The sequence below is a fragment of the Pterocles gutturalis genome, unplaced genomic scaffold (genome assembly GCF_000699245.1).
Source record: "Pterocles gutturalis isolate BGI_N339 unplaced genomic scaffold, ASM69924v1 scaffold4853, whole genome shotgun sequence".
Lineage (NCBI taxonomy): Eukaryota > Metazoa > Chordata > Aves > Pterocliformes > Pteroclidae > Pterocles > Pterocles gutturalis.
Window position 1 is genome coordinate 1 of NW_010125394.1, and position 15,233 is coordinate 15,233.

A 15,233-nucleotide genomic window follows, 5' to 3' on the forward strand; every position below is an offset into this window, starting at 1 on the left:
GGGGGTGGGGAGAAATACTTGGTGTTTTGTGGGCAATTCACGGATTTCTGGGAACAATGAGTTACTAGCAGTGTGTGAAAGGCAGGAGTCCAGACACTAAAAAGGGCTCAAGTGGTTGTAAACTAGTCTGGTTACCTCGTGCCCGCCAAGTACTCCTAGGGCACTGAGATGGTCCCTGGGTGCGTCCCACCCTATGGGACATTTGGAATCAGATATTTGGAGTTGTCAGTGCTCAAGACATGGGCACCGAAGCCCTTTGCTCTGTCTGATCCTGAGCCTGCGTGACAGCATGTTTTACTCTGTTGTAAAATCTTCCTTCACTAGATGACTGTGAAAGAGCATGGAAAAGAAAAATAATCTCTTTTTTTGTTTTTTTAAATAACATTGTTAGGATGGTGACATTCAGAATTTACTTTGGCTAGTGTAGCTCTTTCGAGTAACTTCAGCATAGCTCTGCCCCCTCCTAGTTGTTTGGGTTTTTTTTTGGTTTGGGTTTTTTTTTTTTTTTGGCTTGCATTTAACAAAGTGCAATTGAGTCTGAACACTTGGCCCGTCTCGATGCGGTGCATGACTCCGAATGTCCTGGTACGACACAAACGTGTGCTTTTGTGGGCGAGGCGGTGGATATATCATCGTATTTCTCCTCTTTCCGCCTTTTTCTTTTGGAGGAGCCACCTGTTAGCGTTACATCAGTGGCTCCCAGGAACGCTGCCTCCTACCAAAGGCCTTAACACAAAGTAGTTCTTCTTGTATTGTTTGCGCTCAAAGAGCTGATGTCATGCCAGCTGATGTCATTGTGTGCTTTGTGTAATCGCTATGGAAACCGGGCAGGTGGGGAGCCTGGGGCTGATGTAATTGCCGAATGAGGTGTAGAAAGGAGGTCTGCTTTTCTCACTCCAGTTCTGCAGAGCCGCCCTCCTAAGGAAAAAAAAGGGGGGAGGTGCGGGGGGAAAATGCAGTTTTAAGAAGCCAGAAAAATGTGCAATAGAGCCAGGGGAGGCACAAGCCAAAAAACTGACTTCTCCCTCCCCCCTTGGATCCATTTCCCAATCCATATTAATGTCCTAAAAATAACTCTTGCTAGATATTTTCAGGCAACTAGGGCAGAAAAAAAAGGAGAGCTGTTTGCCACATGTTAAGTGAGCACCTCAGCCGCTGTTGGTTTACGAGGAACAGTTTTCTTTTGTTTGGCTGCACAAACATGTAGGTACTGTTCCCCGGAGCGATGCCCGGGTGTTGGATGGGGAGATGCCCTGCACGACACAGGCAAATCTGCTGTGGACAAGTAAAGCTAAAAGACTGTCCCAGCTGACTCCCTGCTCTGGTGTGCTGGTTAGCCCATTTTCTCGTAGTTTTAGCCACATTTTCTTTCTTGGAAAAATGCCCTTTGTCTTCCTCCTCTTCCCACGGGCTTGTAGGTGAGGCAGCCCCTGCACAGTGGTGTTGCACAGAGGTGTGTTTGTCTATGAGCCAGTCCCTTGGCACCGTTGGCTTTGTGGAGGGGAGGACAATGGGTGCTGCTGGTTCATGCCACCCTTGCTGTTGCCGATTGTGCCCAGTGTTGGTAACTGTGATGGTGGTAGGGACAACAGAGCCAGCTCCAGTCCTGGTGGCCCCAGCATGTGCTCTGAAGAAAGGTGGGTCCAAAGTGTTGCTGACCTCAGGGTGTCTAACCAAAATATCTGCTTGGTGTTTTTTCCCAGGAGGACTCAGCGGTTTCAAGCAGAACCATGAAAACCTCTGTGATAACTCCCTCCAGCTGCAAGAGTGCCCGGAGGGGGGAGGAGGTGGTGGTGCGTCCGCCGTGCCCCCCACGCTACCTCAGTCCGTCCCCACCACACCAGATATCGAGAACGCTGAGCTCACCCCTATCCTGCCCTTCCTCTTCCTCGGAAATGAGCACGATGCTCAGGACTTGGAGAAAATGCAGAGGATGAACATAGGCTACGTAATCAATGTGACCACCCACCTGCCCCTGTACCATTACGAGAAAGGCTTGTTCAACTACAAGCGGCTCCCGGCCACTGACAGCAACAAGCAGAATCTCAGGCAGTATTTTGAAGAGGCTTTTGAGTTCATTGGTAATTATTCTTGACTGGAAATACTCCTGTTTTTTTTTACCTGTTGTAAGAATCTAGAGTGAATTTTATGCTTCGCTAACTACCCTGAAGGCTGTGTAAGGCCATATTTACTTTGGTTTAGGTTGTCAGAAATGCTGAGCACCTCACGTTTCTACTCATTCTCATCTCTGGCGTATCCAGTTAAGTAGCCTGGGGGTACAGTTTTTATCCACTGATAGCAATGCCTACCTCCAGGCCTCCAAATTCAGGAAACCCCAGAAAACCAGACTTTTGTCATCCCTTCTTGATTCCTTTGCGTTCCTAGTTTCTGCTGTGGCTTTCAGCCAGTTTTTCATAGGAACTCCTCTTAATGATGGCTGACTCTTTCCTGACTTAATTTCATGAGAAAACTGACAAACTTTCACACTTCACTTGTTCTACCATTAGATGGATAACTTCGGGGTGCATGTGTGGATGAGTGGATTGTGAGGAAAACTTGTATTAATAAGCCTCTAAACCCTGTAGGCTGTGTGAGAGAGTTCACCACAGACATGCAGCTTACTGGGGAGGTTGCTGAAGAAATGACCCAGCAGCGTTACCCGCGTAGCTCTGAACCTCGCTGTGATCCACACCGCACTTCAGCCAAGTTTAGGGGTGCGTTCAGCACTGCTTTGTCATCTGGGCTAAAGCCACGTGGCCTCTTTGAGCAGGGCTGGTCAGTGAGGACATCCCCATGTGGTACTGACAGCTTTTGAGGACCTTCCTTTGTCCCTCTGTCTTTGGGCACAGCTTTTGCAGCATAGGTAATGGCCACTTCTGCTTCCCCAGAACAAGTATGTGTCCTGAGAGGCTTTCTAAAATAAGCTGGGAGGACCACTCATATATAATTTTATTTTTTTGTGCTCAGGCTGGGCTAATCTCTTTACCAGTACTTCAGCCTTGATGGTGGAGGGCTAGACAAAGGAAGCAAGCTTCTGTGCTGCGTCACAGCTTAGGTCCTTTGCTGGCCCCATGCTGAAGTGGATGCAGAGCTGTCTTCCTCCCTGCGCTCAGACCATCAGTGTTTGTGGCTCTCGGGTCAGGAGGGGGAGAGCTTCCACCAGGAGCCTTTGGGCTTGTCCTCCACAGTGTAACGGACCAAAGGATCTCTACTTACAACCAAATTTTCCCTAGGGTTCCTAACCCAGCCTCAGCTCCCCGGACTGTGGATTGCTGTGTGCGTGGGAAGGTGAAGGCCCCTTTTTGGGTGAAGGGAAGGGGTAGATGCCTCTCTGAGGGCAAGGGAGAAGAAACTTCACTTTGATCCCTTGGGGAGAAAAGCTGGGTCAGGAAATGCAGTAAAGTCTTAAACTTTGAATTCAACAAGATGCAATAGGTTAAACTTACAATAAGAAACTGCCAAGCTCTGTTGAGATCCTTTTTGGGGTGGGAGGGGGATTTCTTCACCCAGCATCCCTATGAACTGCAGGATTAGAACTCTCAAAACCACTAAAAGATAGTGCTTGGCTTATGACCTTAACAAGGGCAGAAAAAGCAGCCTTACTCTAAAAAGGGTTAGAAAATGTTTCAAAACCCATATTACTTTCTTTTTTAATAATTACAGCTTGAGGGTCTGCGTTTGGTTTTAACAAACAAATATTTCTCCATTGAGAGTTTTTCTCCATAGCAAATTTAGCCAGCTGGGGAAGTAACTAGTCAAAGCTTTCTCTTCCTCAGGGTACACTTTAAATTGCATTTGAGAAGATTTGGAAATATTTAGACAGCAGCTCATTGCCCTGTGTTTCTTTAAATATATCTTGAAAAAACCACAACCAAACCCAGGTTTAGCTAAGACTAAAGCCATAGGAAGTGAAATCATCAAAAACTCTTTGGGAAAGTGTGTCAAAATGCGTTACAGAGTTTCAGCTTTATGAAATACTAACTGGCAAAAACGGCCAGAGGGAAGTTGGCTTCACTTACGCTTTCCCAACTCAGGTTGTACATGTGGGGTAAGATGAACCATACTCTTGGTGGGGTTGGATTCATGCCAAAACTTGCAAGCTAAATTCATGCTCCTTCTACAGATTAAAACAAAAGAAACAGATTGAAGTGTCCCATCTTGACAGTTTATCTTCTGTTTTAAAAGCAAGCTGTGGGAGAGGAGGATGGTATGGTAGTGACTCTTTATTGTGTCCTTTCAGCATGTGGTTCCAGGAGCTCAATAGGGCTTTGAAACAGATGTATTGTTATGAGTAGAATCTGAAAATACCTGTTTTTGAGAGGGTGGTGTCCTGCTTTGAAAGACAGGGAGGTTGAGATGCTGCTGTAGCACAGTGACGTTGCAGCAGAGGCAGAGATGGAGTCCCACCGGCCTCGTCAGGGGCCTGGACCTCCTAAACAAGGTGGTCCCTGGCACCACAGCAGTGTCTCTCCGTGTGCAGTTCATCTAATAGGGAGAAGTGAATGTAAACATTATTAGTGTTAGACTGGCCTGTGCCTTTTGTGTTCAGTATGTCTGAAACCCCAAAGGAAGATGGACTGGAGTGGAAGGGGAGGAGATGCTGCTGTGCTTGTAATCAAATAAGGGGGCTTTTCACATTCGGTTACTCTTAATTGCACTGAGCTTTTTCTAATTTACAAACCGGCAAAAATCTTACTTTCTTCTGTCTCTCTCGTTTACAGAGGAAGCTCATCAGTGTGGAAAAGGTCTCCTCATCCACTGCCAGGCTGGTGTCTCCCGATCTGCCACCATAGTTATCGCGTACTTAATGAAGCACACGCGAATGACCATGACGGATGCCTATAAATTTGTTAAAGGCAAACGACCAATCATTTCCCCTAACCTTAACTTTATGGGGCAGTTACTGGAGTTCGAAGAAGATCTAAACAATGGTGTTACACCACGCATCCTCACACCAAAGCTCATTGGCGTAGAGACTGTCGTGTGACAGCGAAGCTGCCGGGAGGTGGTCGATGAAGGGGTTAACCTATTCTTCACCTGATTTGGGGCAGTGACGGGTGGGTTGTGGGTTTTTCTTTTTAGCTTTCAAGGGGGGTTTTGTGGCAAACTTTTTGTGAATAAAAACTTTTTTTTTTTGTAAGGAAAGGTTTTTAAAAGCAATCCAAGAACTTTGCCATGTTTGGGATGCTGTTGTGATTTCCTTCCCAAATGCCGGCAGAGCAGGGAGGCTTCGGGGCAAAAGGAGTAACTTTTAAAATCAAAACAACATGAAGAAGAAATATTAGGCTTTTTTTTTTTTTCTTTTTACTTTTCCCTCCTCTCCAGCTACTTGTAGAGTTTATGGCTAAGTAGTCTGTGCAGGTTCATAGACTGAAGAAACCTAAGTTGACGACAAAACACAAACAGACAACACAAAGCAGAAAAAAACGCCCTGAAACATAAGGGCCTTCATTCTGCAAAGGCTTTGCTAAAGATAACCTAGCTAAAAGCTCACTGATGCAAAGGAAATCGGAGCAGCTTAAAAAGTCTGCAAGGCACTTTTCACACTCCTGACTCAAACTGAAGAAGAAGAAGAAAAAAAAAAGTTTATTTGGCGTGTTTCATGTTCTAGTTCTATTTTTCTATTTTGGGCTGTAAGGTTTTAACAGCAAGGGACTTTAATCATTCTATGCCATATGCCTTCACTGGCTTCTTGTGCAATAATAATTTGGGGTTTGTTTTGAGTGTTCAAACCAGTTAGAGTTGGCTGCCCACTAATAATAAGATAATAATTTTTAAAGTCTACTAGTGCAATGGCAGCCAGCTTGGTTCAGAAAGGATAAATGAGAGCAATTATTTTGTTCCTTTATATGATTTTTGATCCTGGTTACAGTGCCATAAACCTTGTTACATATGTATATCAGAATGTACAAAAATCAAGAACGAGCAAAGTTTATTTAAAAATATTTTTCGCACAAAATACTGGTGTGTTTCAGTTGTCTATGTAAAAAAAAATTTGATTATAAAACAAAAATCTTTTGGAAAAATGTGTCCTTTTATTTCTTTAGCAATTTTCCATTTTCTTTATATGGGATGGGCTTCTGTTCTTTTTGTTTGTTGAATTTTTTGTTGCAATGTACATCTCCCTTTGGCAAAACTGATGTATCTTGGGGATGTATCATCTGCTCTTCAGTGTTTTGTTCCTGAGGTCTGCTGGTGGAACATGTTTTCTTTATTTTCTACTGTACTCTTGCATCCTTCAATTTCTGTAACCGGATTTTTCTCTCCTGGAAGTATCTCAGTTTTGGAGCTGTTCAGATGAATTAGCACTATTGGTTGGCTCTTTGGGACAGAGCTGTTATCTCTACAGCTCGGGAGCTATTTTGAAAAATAAGAAATAAACAATCTCCACTGATTCCTTTTCGTCTTCCTGCAGTTAGCTTATCTTCTATGTTACAAAACTGTCCGGTTTCTAGAAATATGTTGGTTTGTTGTGTGCTTTTCCCTGGCCTCTCTTTAGGCTGCTCCTTTATCAGTTCCACCATTCCTGGAATCCTCCTCCTGGGATTTTTCCCTTCTCTCTTGCCCATCTTTCCTTCATCCCTCTCCTTTTCCAGCTGTGTCAGCGTTAAGTGTGGTGTGTGTTGCAGGGCTGATGTTTCTACCCTGCAGTGTCCCTGAGGTGGCTGATGTTTGTTTGCTTTGTTTGTGGTTGTTTTTGTTTGTTTGTTTGGGGTTTTTTTTAATTACATGGTTTAATCTGATTTTTTCTGGACTGTTACCAACTCTAAAGTTTATTTGTATGAGCCTAAAATGGGAAACGAGTTAGAAAACATTTCTTGTATGATTCTGTTGTGCAAACTGATACATCCCAGGTAGTCACTGATAGCAGTTAAGGTTTTCCTAGATGGAAACCTAGGTGGACTGAACCAAGTTTAAAACAGCACCTGTCTGAAAAATTATGTATAAACACATTAGACATGTATATTTTTGTGGACATTTTACTTAAAATGTTGTTACTATACAGATATTTTCTTGAAACTTGTCCCTTTATTAAATTATTTTTCTACTGGAATTGATTTAAAATTTTTTTTCTTTTCTATGATCAGTGTTGGTCCTTTTGCTAAGATGCCCTTGGCAGCGAGCATTGCTGAGGTGGCAAAACTTCTTGGACTGTGACCACTCCCAGGGCTAAGGAGGGACTGGCTGGACAGACAAGTTGCTGTTTGCTGGTTGGGAGCCTTCATGGTCCAAGATGAAGGAGGTCCCTTGGCAAAGATGTTCTCCTTCCCCCCTTTCATTTGAGCTCAACCTTTTCCAGCTGTTCTCCATGAACTGCAGGTGCAGGTCGTTTGGTAGCAGGGAGGAGGTTAGAAAAAGCTCGTGGTTTCTTGCCAGAGAAGCAAAAGCACCAGCAGCAGCAGCCGGGCTGGTGGCTGGCTGAAAAGTTTGTCCTTGCAGCCTGTGTTTGTGGCTGTAAGTGCCATGTAACAATGCCGATGGACACCACTCTCCTGAGGGGACAGAGGACTTGATAGGAAATCAGTCTTCCCTGCTGCTCCTGTTCTCTTGTTCCTGTGCTAAATGGCCTGATGTGAACGTCTCCGGTGCGAGGTAGGGTCTGCCACACCGGCATGGCTCACAGCATCCTCTCTGCTCAGCCTCAGCCACCACGCATTGCCTTGGACCAGGATCCAGTTTGCGTGCACGTAAGTTCTTGTGTTTGGTCCTTTTTTAAGGCAAAAAGTAGCTCTTGTAGTCCTGAGTAAGTTACTGGCAGCGGAGGGTCTGATGCATTTGCCTTGGGAGCAGTGCTGCTGTTGCATCTGTGTTGTCCAGGGTGAACGCAGAGTTTGGAGGGCTTGCTCCCTGCTGCAGAAACGCTATCAGAGTTTGTGCTCGTTGTGGTGAGAGGTGCATAGTGGAAAACTTTCCTGATTTTGCTCTCTAGTGTGAGGAACTTGGAAACGATGGGGCAGGGCAATGCGGGGTTGTGAGTGAGTGGAGTTTGCTGAGGGTCTGTTGGCAGCAGGGGACAGGCTGGATCAAACCCCTCCTTGGTGCAGGGCTGTTCCCTTGGAGGGGACTGGAGCTGGGTTGGAGGAGAGAAGGTCAGGAGGGTATGTCCCACTGAGGGTGATGCTGGGAAATGGCAGCCTGGGAACCACTTCAGCAAGGGAGTGTTCTAGGGACAAATACTGATTTGTTTGTCAGAATTTATTGAAGCCGGTGAATGGTCACTGGATATCTTTATGCCTGAAGGCAGGAGAAGGTCAGTTAGAGTGTTAGACTACCTGGGAGACCTGCCTGTGTGCATGTGTGTTAGAGATGACTCCTTGTCTGGTGCCTGATATGATACACTGTCAGTAGAAAACCCCTGTCTGAGCATCACATGCTCCTAGCCAGAAAAAAAAAAATAAAAAAAAATAGAGATTTGCCCTCATTTCTAAGAGGAAGCAAAGCTGAAGGGGTTGGTAGCCAGGTTACCACTGGCTGCTACACACCCACAGCCTCTCTGAGATGGGGCATGGTTAAAACAAAACACAAATCAGGAAAATCATTCAGCCTTTGGTGCGTGTGTCGGGGCGAGCACAAGACCTGCTTTTCCCTGCTGAGTGTCAGCATTGTGTGCTTGTGCATGAGGTATGCCAAAATAGGGACGGTCCTGGAAAATTGATTACCTCATAACTTGTGTTCTATTTCTCCTCTTTGGGACCTTGGGGTAGACCCCTGAATGCTTGTTTCTGAGAGCATTGCCCTCCAGGCCCAGGTGTTGGGAGTGGGTCCCTGGGATCCAACTTGCAAAGTGAAGCAGGGTGTTCGGAGCAATTTCTTCTGGTTGTGAATCCACCTTCTCTTTATAAACTGGGAACTCTGACGAATGGTGAACTGTCGGTGTGTGAGTGTTAGACCTGCTGTAAATCTCTGCTAGAGCTAAAATGGTTCAATTCATTGATCTTTCAAGCTATTCTGATTTTAAGGTTGGACTTTCAGAGCCAAGAGATTGTTTGCTTCATTCTTCTGGGTCACACTGGGGTCTGAACCGAACCCCCCTTGACTTTCTGAGGCTTCCTATGACGTTACCTTTCACAGATGTTGTACTAACATTTTTTGGGGAAAGAGGGATCAAAGGTCCCTCTCCTACCCACTTGACAGATATGGGCTAGGAGTGTTTCAAGATGAAGCAATCATGTAGGAAGTGCATTGTTACCTTCTGGTCACAAGATCTGCCAAGGACTGGTTGTAGGAAGGTGTGTTCAGAAGCATACGCAGGAGCTGACAAGGCTGAGACAGGAGACACAAGGGGTGTGGGAAAGTGCTGAGCAGACTGGGAGCGTTTTGGCCTCGGGTCCTGCTTGGCCACGGTGGAACTGGCTCTCTGCGTGTGCACCACCAGCAGCAGGAGAGCCTCCCAGGAACTGAAGATGCTGATTCAGTAGCAAGGACAAAAATAAAGCATGCTATCTCTTGACTGAGTTAAGGAGGTAATCAAAGAGAGATAACAAGTGGTTGATGGCTGTCTCATTACCAGGTGTCTGCTTTCCTGTGGCATGTTTGCCTGCTGCTGCTGTAGGTACCACGGAGGAGGACACTGATGAGCAGGTTTCACATAGTTTGAGCACAGCCTGACATTAGTAGCCAATAGTTAGAGCCCTTGGCTTCCCCCAGCCCCAGCATGCTGCTTCTGGCAGCAAGGCGAGATGGTTGAAGCTGTGCCGTGTTCCCAGGAGTGATCCTGGGTGCTGCCAGCCCCCAGCATCCTCCCACTGCTAGGTGCAGTTTCAATTTCTCTGCTCAATCGGGCACCCCTTTTGCTGAGGGATTGCTTTCTTCTGCTGTCTCCTCTCCCTCTGTTGTTGGACTCCTGTCCTGTACAAGGTGGAGGAATGATCTCCTTTCTTTCCTTGATTTGGCTGTCTTCTGCACCTTTCCCCGACCATGTAATTGCTCAGACTGGAGGAAAGCAATTTAAAACCAGTCATTTTAAACTGTACTGCAATGAGATTAATGTTTTCAGCCACCCTGATGAGCTCCTGGTTTCATTTGGGTATTATCCAGGCAGCATCTCCCAGGGAAGCCAGAGCCCAAGACCTTCTCCTGCAGCAGTTGCTGCTTGCAGGCTTGCAGCTGTCTCGTTACTAGAAACAAGGACACCGTTGGGATGACACAAATACATATTGCAATCACCTGCTGAGCAGCAAGCTGGTCTCTGGTTGGTGCTGCCTCTCACGTGTGTGATGAGCTGTAGCAGTACTTACCCAGCGTGCAGCCAGAAATCCTGCTGGCAGCTCTGATTGTCTCTTTGTGTCTTTATGGTGACAGTATCCTGGAGTGTGTAGAGATATGGTCCCTTGCCTCAGAAGCTGTCTGAGCCCCTGTTGAATTTGGCTGGATCCCAGTTTGCTTAAACCCTCCATCATGAGATGCCCATCTGTTTGGTGTGTTCCTGGAGGAATTGCTCAATCTGGAAGGGGGGGGAGAGTTCAGCACAGTAGAGAAGCACTTGAAAAAAACCCTAACATGAATCAGGGAGTAAAGTTAAAACATGTAACAAATGATTTCTGATAGATAAAAGTACTAAAACAGAGGTTAAATGTAATTTGACTCATGTGCCTTGTCTTCACACTTCTACTTGGTGTACCTTAGCTTCTTTGATTGTCTATATATAAGAGGTGACACTGGAGAGCTTGGATTTATCATGAAGATTTATTTGTCACGGAGAGATGAAGGAGCTGTCTGGCAATCAGGGGTTTCATATCATGTTGCACTTCTGGCAGATGCCAGTGGAGCGTTTGAAGATCACATTGTAGAGCAGAGTAGTAAGCTGCTATAAGGATGGACAGAGGTTTGTCTGTGATGCGGGGACTTTGAATAAAAGAGACACTGGATTTGTAAGATCTCTCTCTGGCCCAGGACACAGGCAGATCCAAAATGTCTAGCCAGAGGCATAGGCAGCAGCTTGCCTGAGCGTTCTGGTCATTTGTTAAAATCCCTTGGGGTGATGGAAGAGGATGCTGGTGTGAAAAACCATGAGATAGGGGCAGCTGGGCTGAGGAGCTTGCCTGGAGCCATTTGTGTTTTCAGAGGTCTGAACAAGGTCTGACAGTCCTGAACAAAGCTCTGCCCTGCTAGCATCCATTTGAAAGCTCTTTTCAGGGCATCCCGTTTCGATGCAGTGCTGTGTCACATTGCTTTGCTCTGTCTTGTAATAAATCTCCAACACCTGAGACCAGAGTTTTGCAGTTACCGATGGTAGCTGATGGTATGGATCCATTTCAGGTATTGATTCTGTGGGAGTGCGACATACGGAGAAACCCTTCTGGGCTGGGGTCTGTGATGGTGTCTGAACAGGAAACTCAGGTGCACTGGGTGGGCTGTTGCTGCCAGCTGACTTGGCTGAGCTCCTGCCCATGTGGCATCAGTAAATATCTCGGAAAACTTTACATAAGAGGCCAGTTGCTACTCTGAATTTTTGATGTGTATTGACAATTTGTTGCACAGTGACGAACACATAACCTTTGTCAGGGAATCTAGGCAGGTAAAATGTAGGATCTCTGTGAAACACAGTATGTTTGCTGTGAGGCAGGACTGGGTTTCTCTGGGAGTCCCTCTCTGCCCGTAAGTATCACAGTGTCATCCACGCTCACAAACAACACTGTGGAAGCAGGAGGCAAGGCCTCATCCTCATCCATGGGTGTTGTCCCATGGTCACAGAGCAGAGTCAGGAACAGTGCCCCGGAGCTAGAGCTTCTCTTGCTCTACTAGTGTCACAAAACCATTCCTTTACCAATGTCACCAAGCCATTGCTGATAAATGTGATTAGCTACAGCTTCAGACGCTGAGGCCCTTCGCCTTGAAGCTGCAACAAATTAGGTCCTCGTTGTGTGTGGCTGTCCTGTATGTACTGAAAATGCCAGTGATTTTAGCTTCAGCAAAATGACGCTGAAGTCTTATTAGTGCCACTCACTAAACCCCTTTATACCGCTGCACAAGCATTAGCAAATGGTCCTCTGCACCTTAGCGCCAGCTGAAGACCAATGCATACATATGGCAGTTTGTCATCCTATATTTAACGAAGCCACGATTACATGGAGGTATAGAGGGGGCTGATAAGCCGTTTGGGTACTCTCTGCAGAGAAATGGTACCAAAATAGTTGTAGTGTTGTTTCTAATTGCAACGGATGAGCAGCCTGGCTCATTAATCCCCCCTATCAGCAGCACATAGCCTGTCTGCACCAGAATAGCCCTGATCTCAGCAAACCTGCATCCACCCGTGGCCTTCTCTTTTTGACGTATTTGGAAAAGACAAGCTTCCAGCACAGCCCTGAAGGGACTTCCACTTGGCTGGGCTGCCTTGCCGTGGTGGAGGTGGCCCAGGGCGTGATGGTCTTTGTGGTGTTTCAGGAGACTACTGGCATGCACACAGATACCTGTGCCACCCTGACTTCAGGCTGAGTGAGACTGCTGGTTTGGCAGATCTTGCAGCATCGGTGGTCATGCCGGTGAGCGGTGAACCATCGCACCAGAGTCCCTCATCGCTCAGGGGTGGGGGGGCTGCTGCCTGTGCTGGCAACCATCAGCTGCACCCGCAAGCCCTTGTCCCCACCAGTCCCAGATGTGGCTGGCATGGCTTTACAGGGCTCCAGCCTCAGCTTTAGAGACAGAGGATGTAATTCAGAGAGAGCTGTTGGGCAAAGGGCCCATGCTATTGTGCTTCTCCCTTCTCTTTTTCTTTCTTTTTGTACACCTGCACAAAGCTTTTCTAGGGGCTATAATGAGCGCTGTTAATAGCCAGACCTGTGTTTTCTTGCTGTCCTCAGTGTCTTCACTCTAAGCCAACTTTGCAGAAATTTTCTCTCAAGAGACAGTGCCAGCTGCTCTTGAAAATGGAACCTGAGTCTTCAATAGCACTCGGTACTATTGCAATCATCCTGAAATCCTTGCGGTAGGAGCCTGGAGTCAGGTACTACGTGGAAGAGAAAGCCGAAGCTGGGGTCAGATGGTGACTTGGGAAATGTTCCTGCTTCAGGCAGAGGCTGCACAGTGCATCTGGAGATGCAGAGTGCTGCCTGCCTGGTGTTATGTGATGGAGGAAAGTTGTGCAGACAGGGACCACAGTGACAGGGCAAGCACAGATGCAATGGTACCGCTGGCTTGGCTGCTAAATGGGGATTTGGCTGCTAATTGGGGTGGTTCAGCCTGGAGAAAAAAAGGATCTGAGGAGACCTTACACGAGCCTCCCAGTACCTAAAGGGGGCTACAGGAGAGGTGGGGAGGCACTCTTGATCAGGGAGTATAGTGACAGGGCAAGGGGTAACAGTTATAAACTGAAAGAGGGGAGATTTAGACTAGACATTAGGAAGAAATTTTTCACTGTGAGGGTGGTGGAGCAGTGGCCTAGGTTGCCCAGAGAAGCTGTGGATGCCCCATCCCTGGAGGGGTTCAAGGCCAGGCTGGATGAGGCTTTGAGCAATCTGGGCTGGTGGGAGGTGTCCCTGCCCATGGCAGGGGGGGGGAACTCGATGATCTTTAAGGTCCTTTCCAACCCTAACCATTCTATGATTTAGTCTTCTGCACCAATACGGTATACAGGTCACTAAGTATTGTGCCAGCAGGAGATCTGGTTTTGGTACAGGCTAATGTCTGTTAAAAGCTAGGGATGTTTTCCTCATCTATTTTCTTCACTTTTATTGTGCGTATCCTACTGACTTTGAAGACTGAATGGCTAGACAGCAGCATCATAACAGCACATGCCGATGTGGAAGGAATGTGTCAGCTGGATGCTGGCAGCCGGCTCCAGCCACTTGGTTGGTACCAGCCCAGTCCAAGCCAGGTTTCTGCAGAGCTGAGCCCTTTCCCACCCACCACCTTGCAAGCTGTCTGATCCAGTGTACGTTGGACCTAATGTCCCTCCAGCTGAATTCCTGGGATGACTGGGCTGGATATGGCTAGATAAACCACTGTGGAGTTAAGTAAATAAACTCCCGCTACCTTTGCCTTGTTTTTGCTGGGATGACCATGCATTGTATGTGAGGAAGCAGAGGAACCATGACTTACTGCAATCTATCAGAGTGTAAGGGTCATGTATGGAGAAACTGGGCAAAAGGATTTCTAGATTATCGTAAGATCCCAAGGAAATATACTGTAGCATTTTTCTTCTTTAACCTCTCCTATGTTTTAGGCTGCCAGATGCCTTCAGTAGCGTTCCAGGCACGTGGTCTACAGAATAATGATGTTCTGCCTGTTAAAATTCTCCTATCTCTTTCAGCTGGAAATGGTATTTCTCTTTGCTTCATTTTTCACCTTTAAGATTAAAAAATTTAAGGCTTCTAATGATTGGAGGGTGGAAAAGGCATAACCACCTTGCTGAAAAGTACCATGTGTGGGAGATGCTAAGAAGCGGAGGATGGCACACACAGGGAAAACTGGGCACGGAAGTGAGAGTCCCTCTTCACCTGGGTCTGAGAGATGATGCCTGATCTCTGCTGAGCATTCAGGAATCAGGAACACCACCTCTGGCAGTCGGTAGCTGTATATCTTAGGACGAGTGCTGACCAGGGAAAGAAATGGGTCCTGGAGCTGGGCTGGAGCAAAACAATAATTTTGCTTTACTCATTTCTTTATGATATCATTGGCCTGGTTCAGAGAGATGGAAACAGTGATACAGATAGAAAGGAAGTTTCTACATGGCCAAAAGTCCACCTTAGTCCCTCTCTCTGTGCAGCTGGGAGAGCTGGGTTGAGCTAGGACGCCTGCAGAAGACAATGGAGACACTGTGTGCCCATCTAAGGGTCTGAGATCCTCCTGGAGTCCTCAGCTTCCCAGGGAGGGCCTGGGGCTGCTGCATCCTGGTGACCGGAGGCTGGTTGGGTCCCACTGGCCTTCTCATGCTGGGAGAGAAGGCTGGACATCCAGCCTGTTGTCAGCTTTGTCCACATGGGAACTGTCTTGGCTTCCCTGCAACCATTTTTCCATGCAGGGTAAATTCTGTTGCTTCAAGGAGGGGATGTGAGCAGTTTGTCATTACCCTGCTGGCTCTGTCAGTCTCATTGCAGTTTCCTTGTGCTTATCATGAGAATGGTCAGGTTTCAGTTCCTTATAACTTTGCTGAACTTGAGCTATTTGGGGCTAAAATTTTCCATGCTGGGTGGGTGTTGAGGTTAAGCACCCCTTTGTGCTCATCAGAAGCTGATTTACTCTATTTCCACTGTGTTCTTGGGTAATTCTTTTTTAGCTTGAACTGATGAGAAATT

At 46.7% G+C, this 15,233-nt stretch overlaps 1 protein-coding gene across 1 annotated transcript; it reads left to right on the forward strand.

Moving 5' to 3' along the window:
- Window positions 1-1,703: 1,703 nt before the first annotated feature.
- On the forward strand, window positions 1,704-6,026 carry DUSP10 (dual specificity phosphatase 10; the record flags this gene model as incomplete). The annotated part of the gene is made up of 2 exons (XM_010078537.1): window positions 1,704-2,081; window positions 4,722-6,026. Coding segments are annotated over 2 exons (644 nt in total), but the record flags the coding sequence as incomplete, so codon positions are not given.
- Window positions 6,027-15,233: the final 9,207 nt, after the last annotated feature.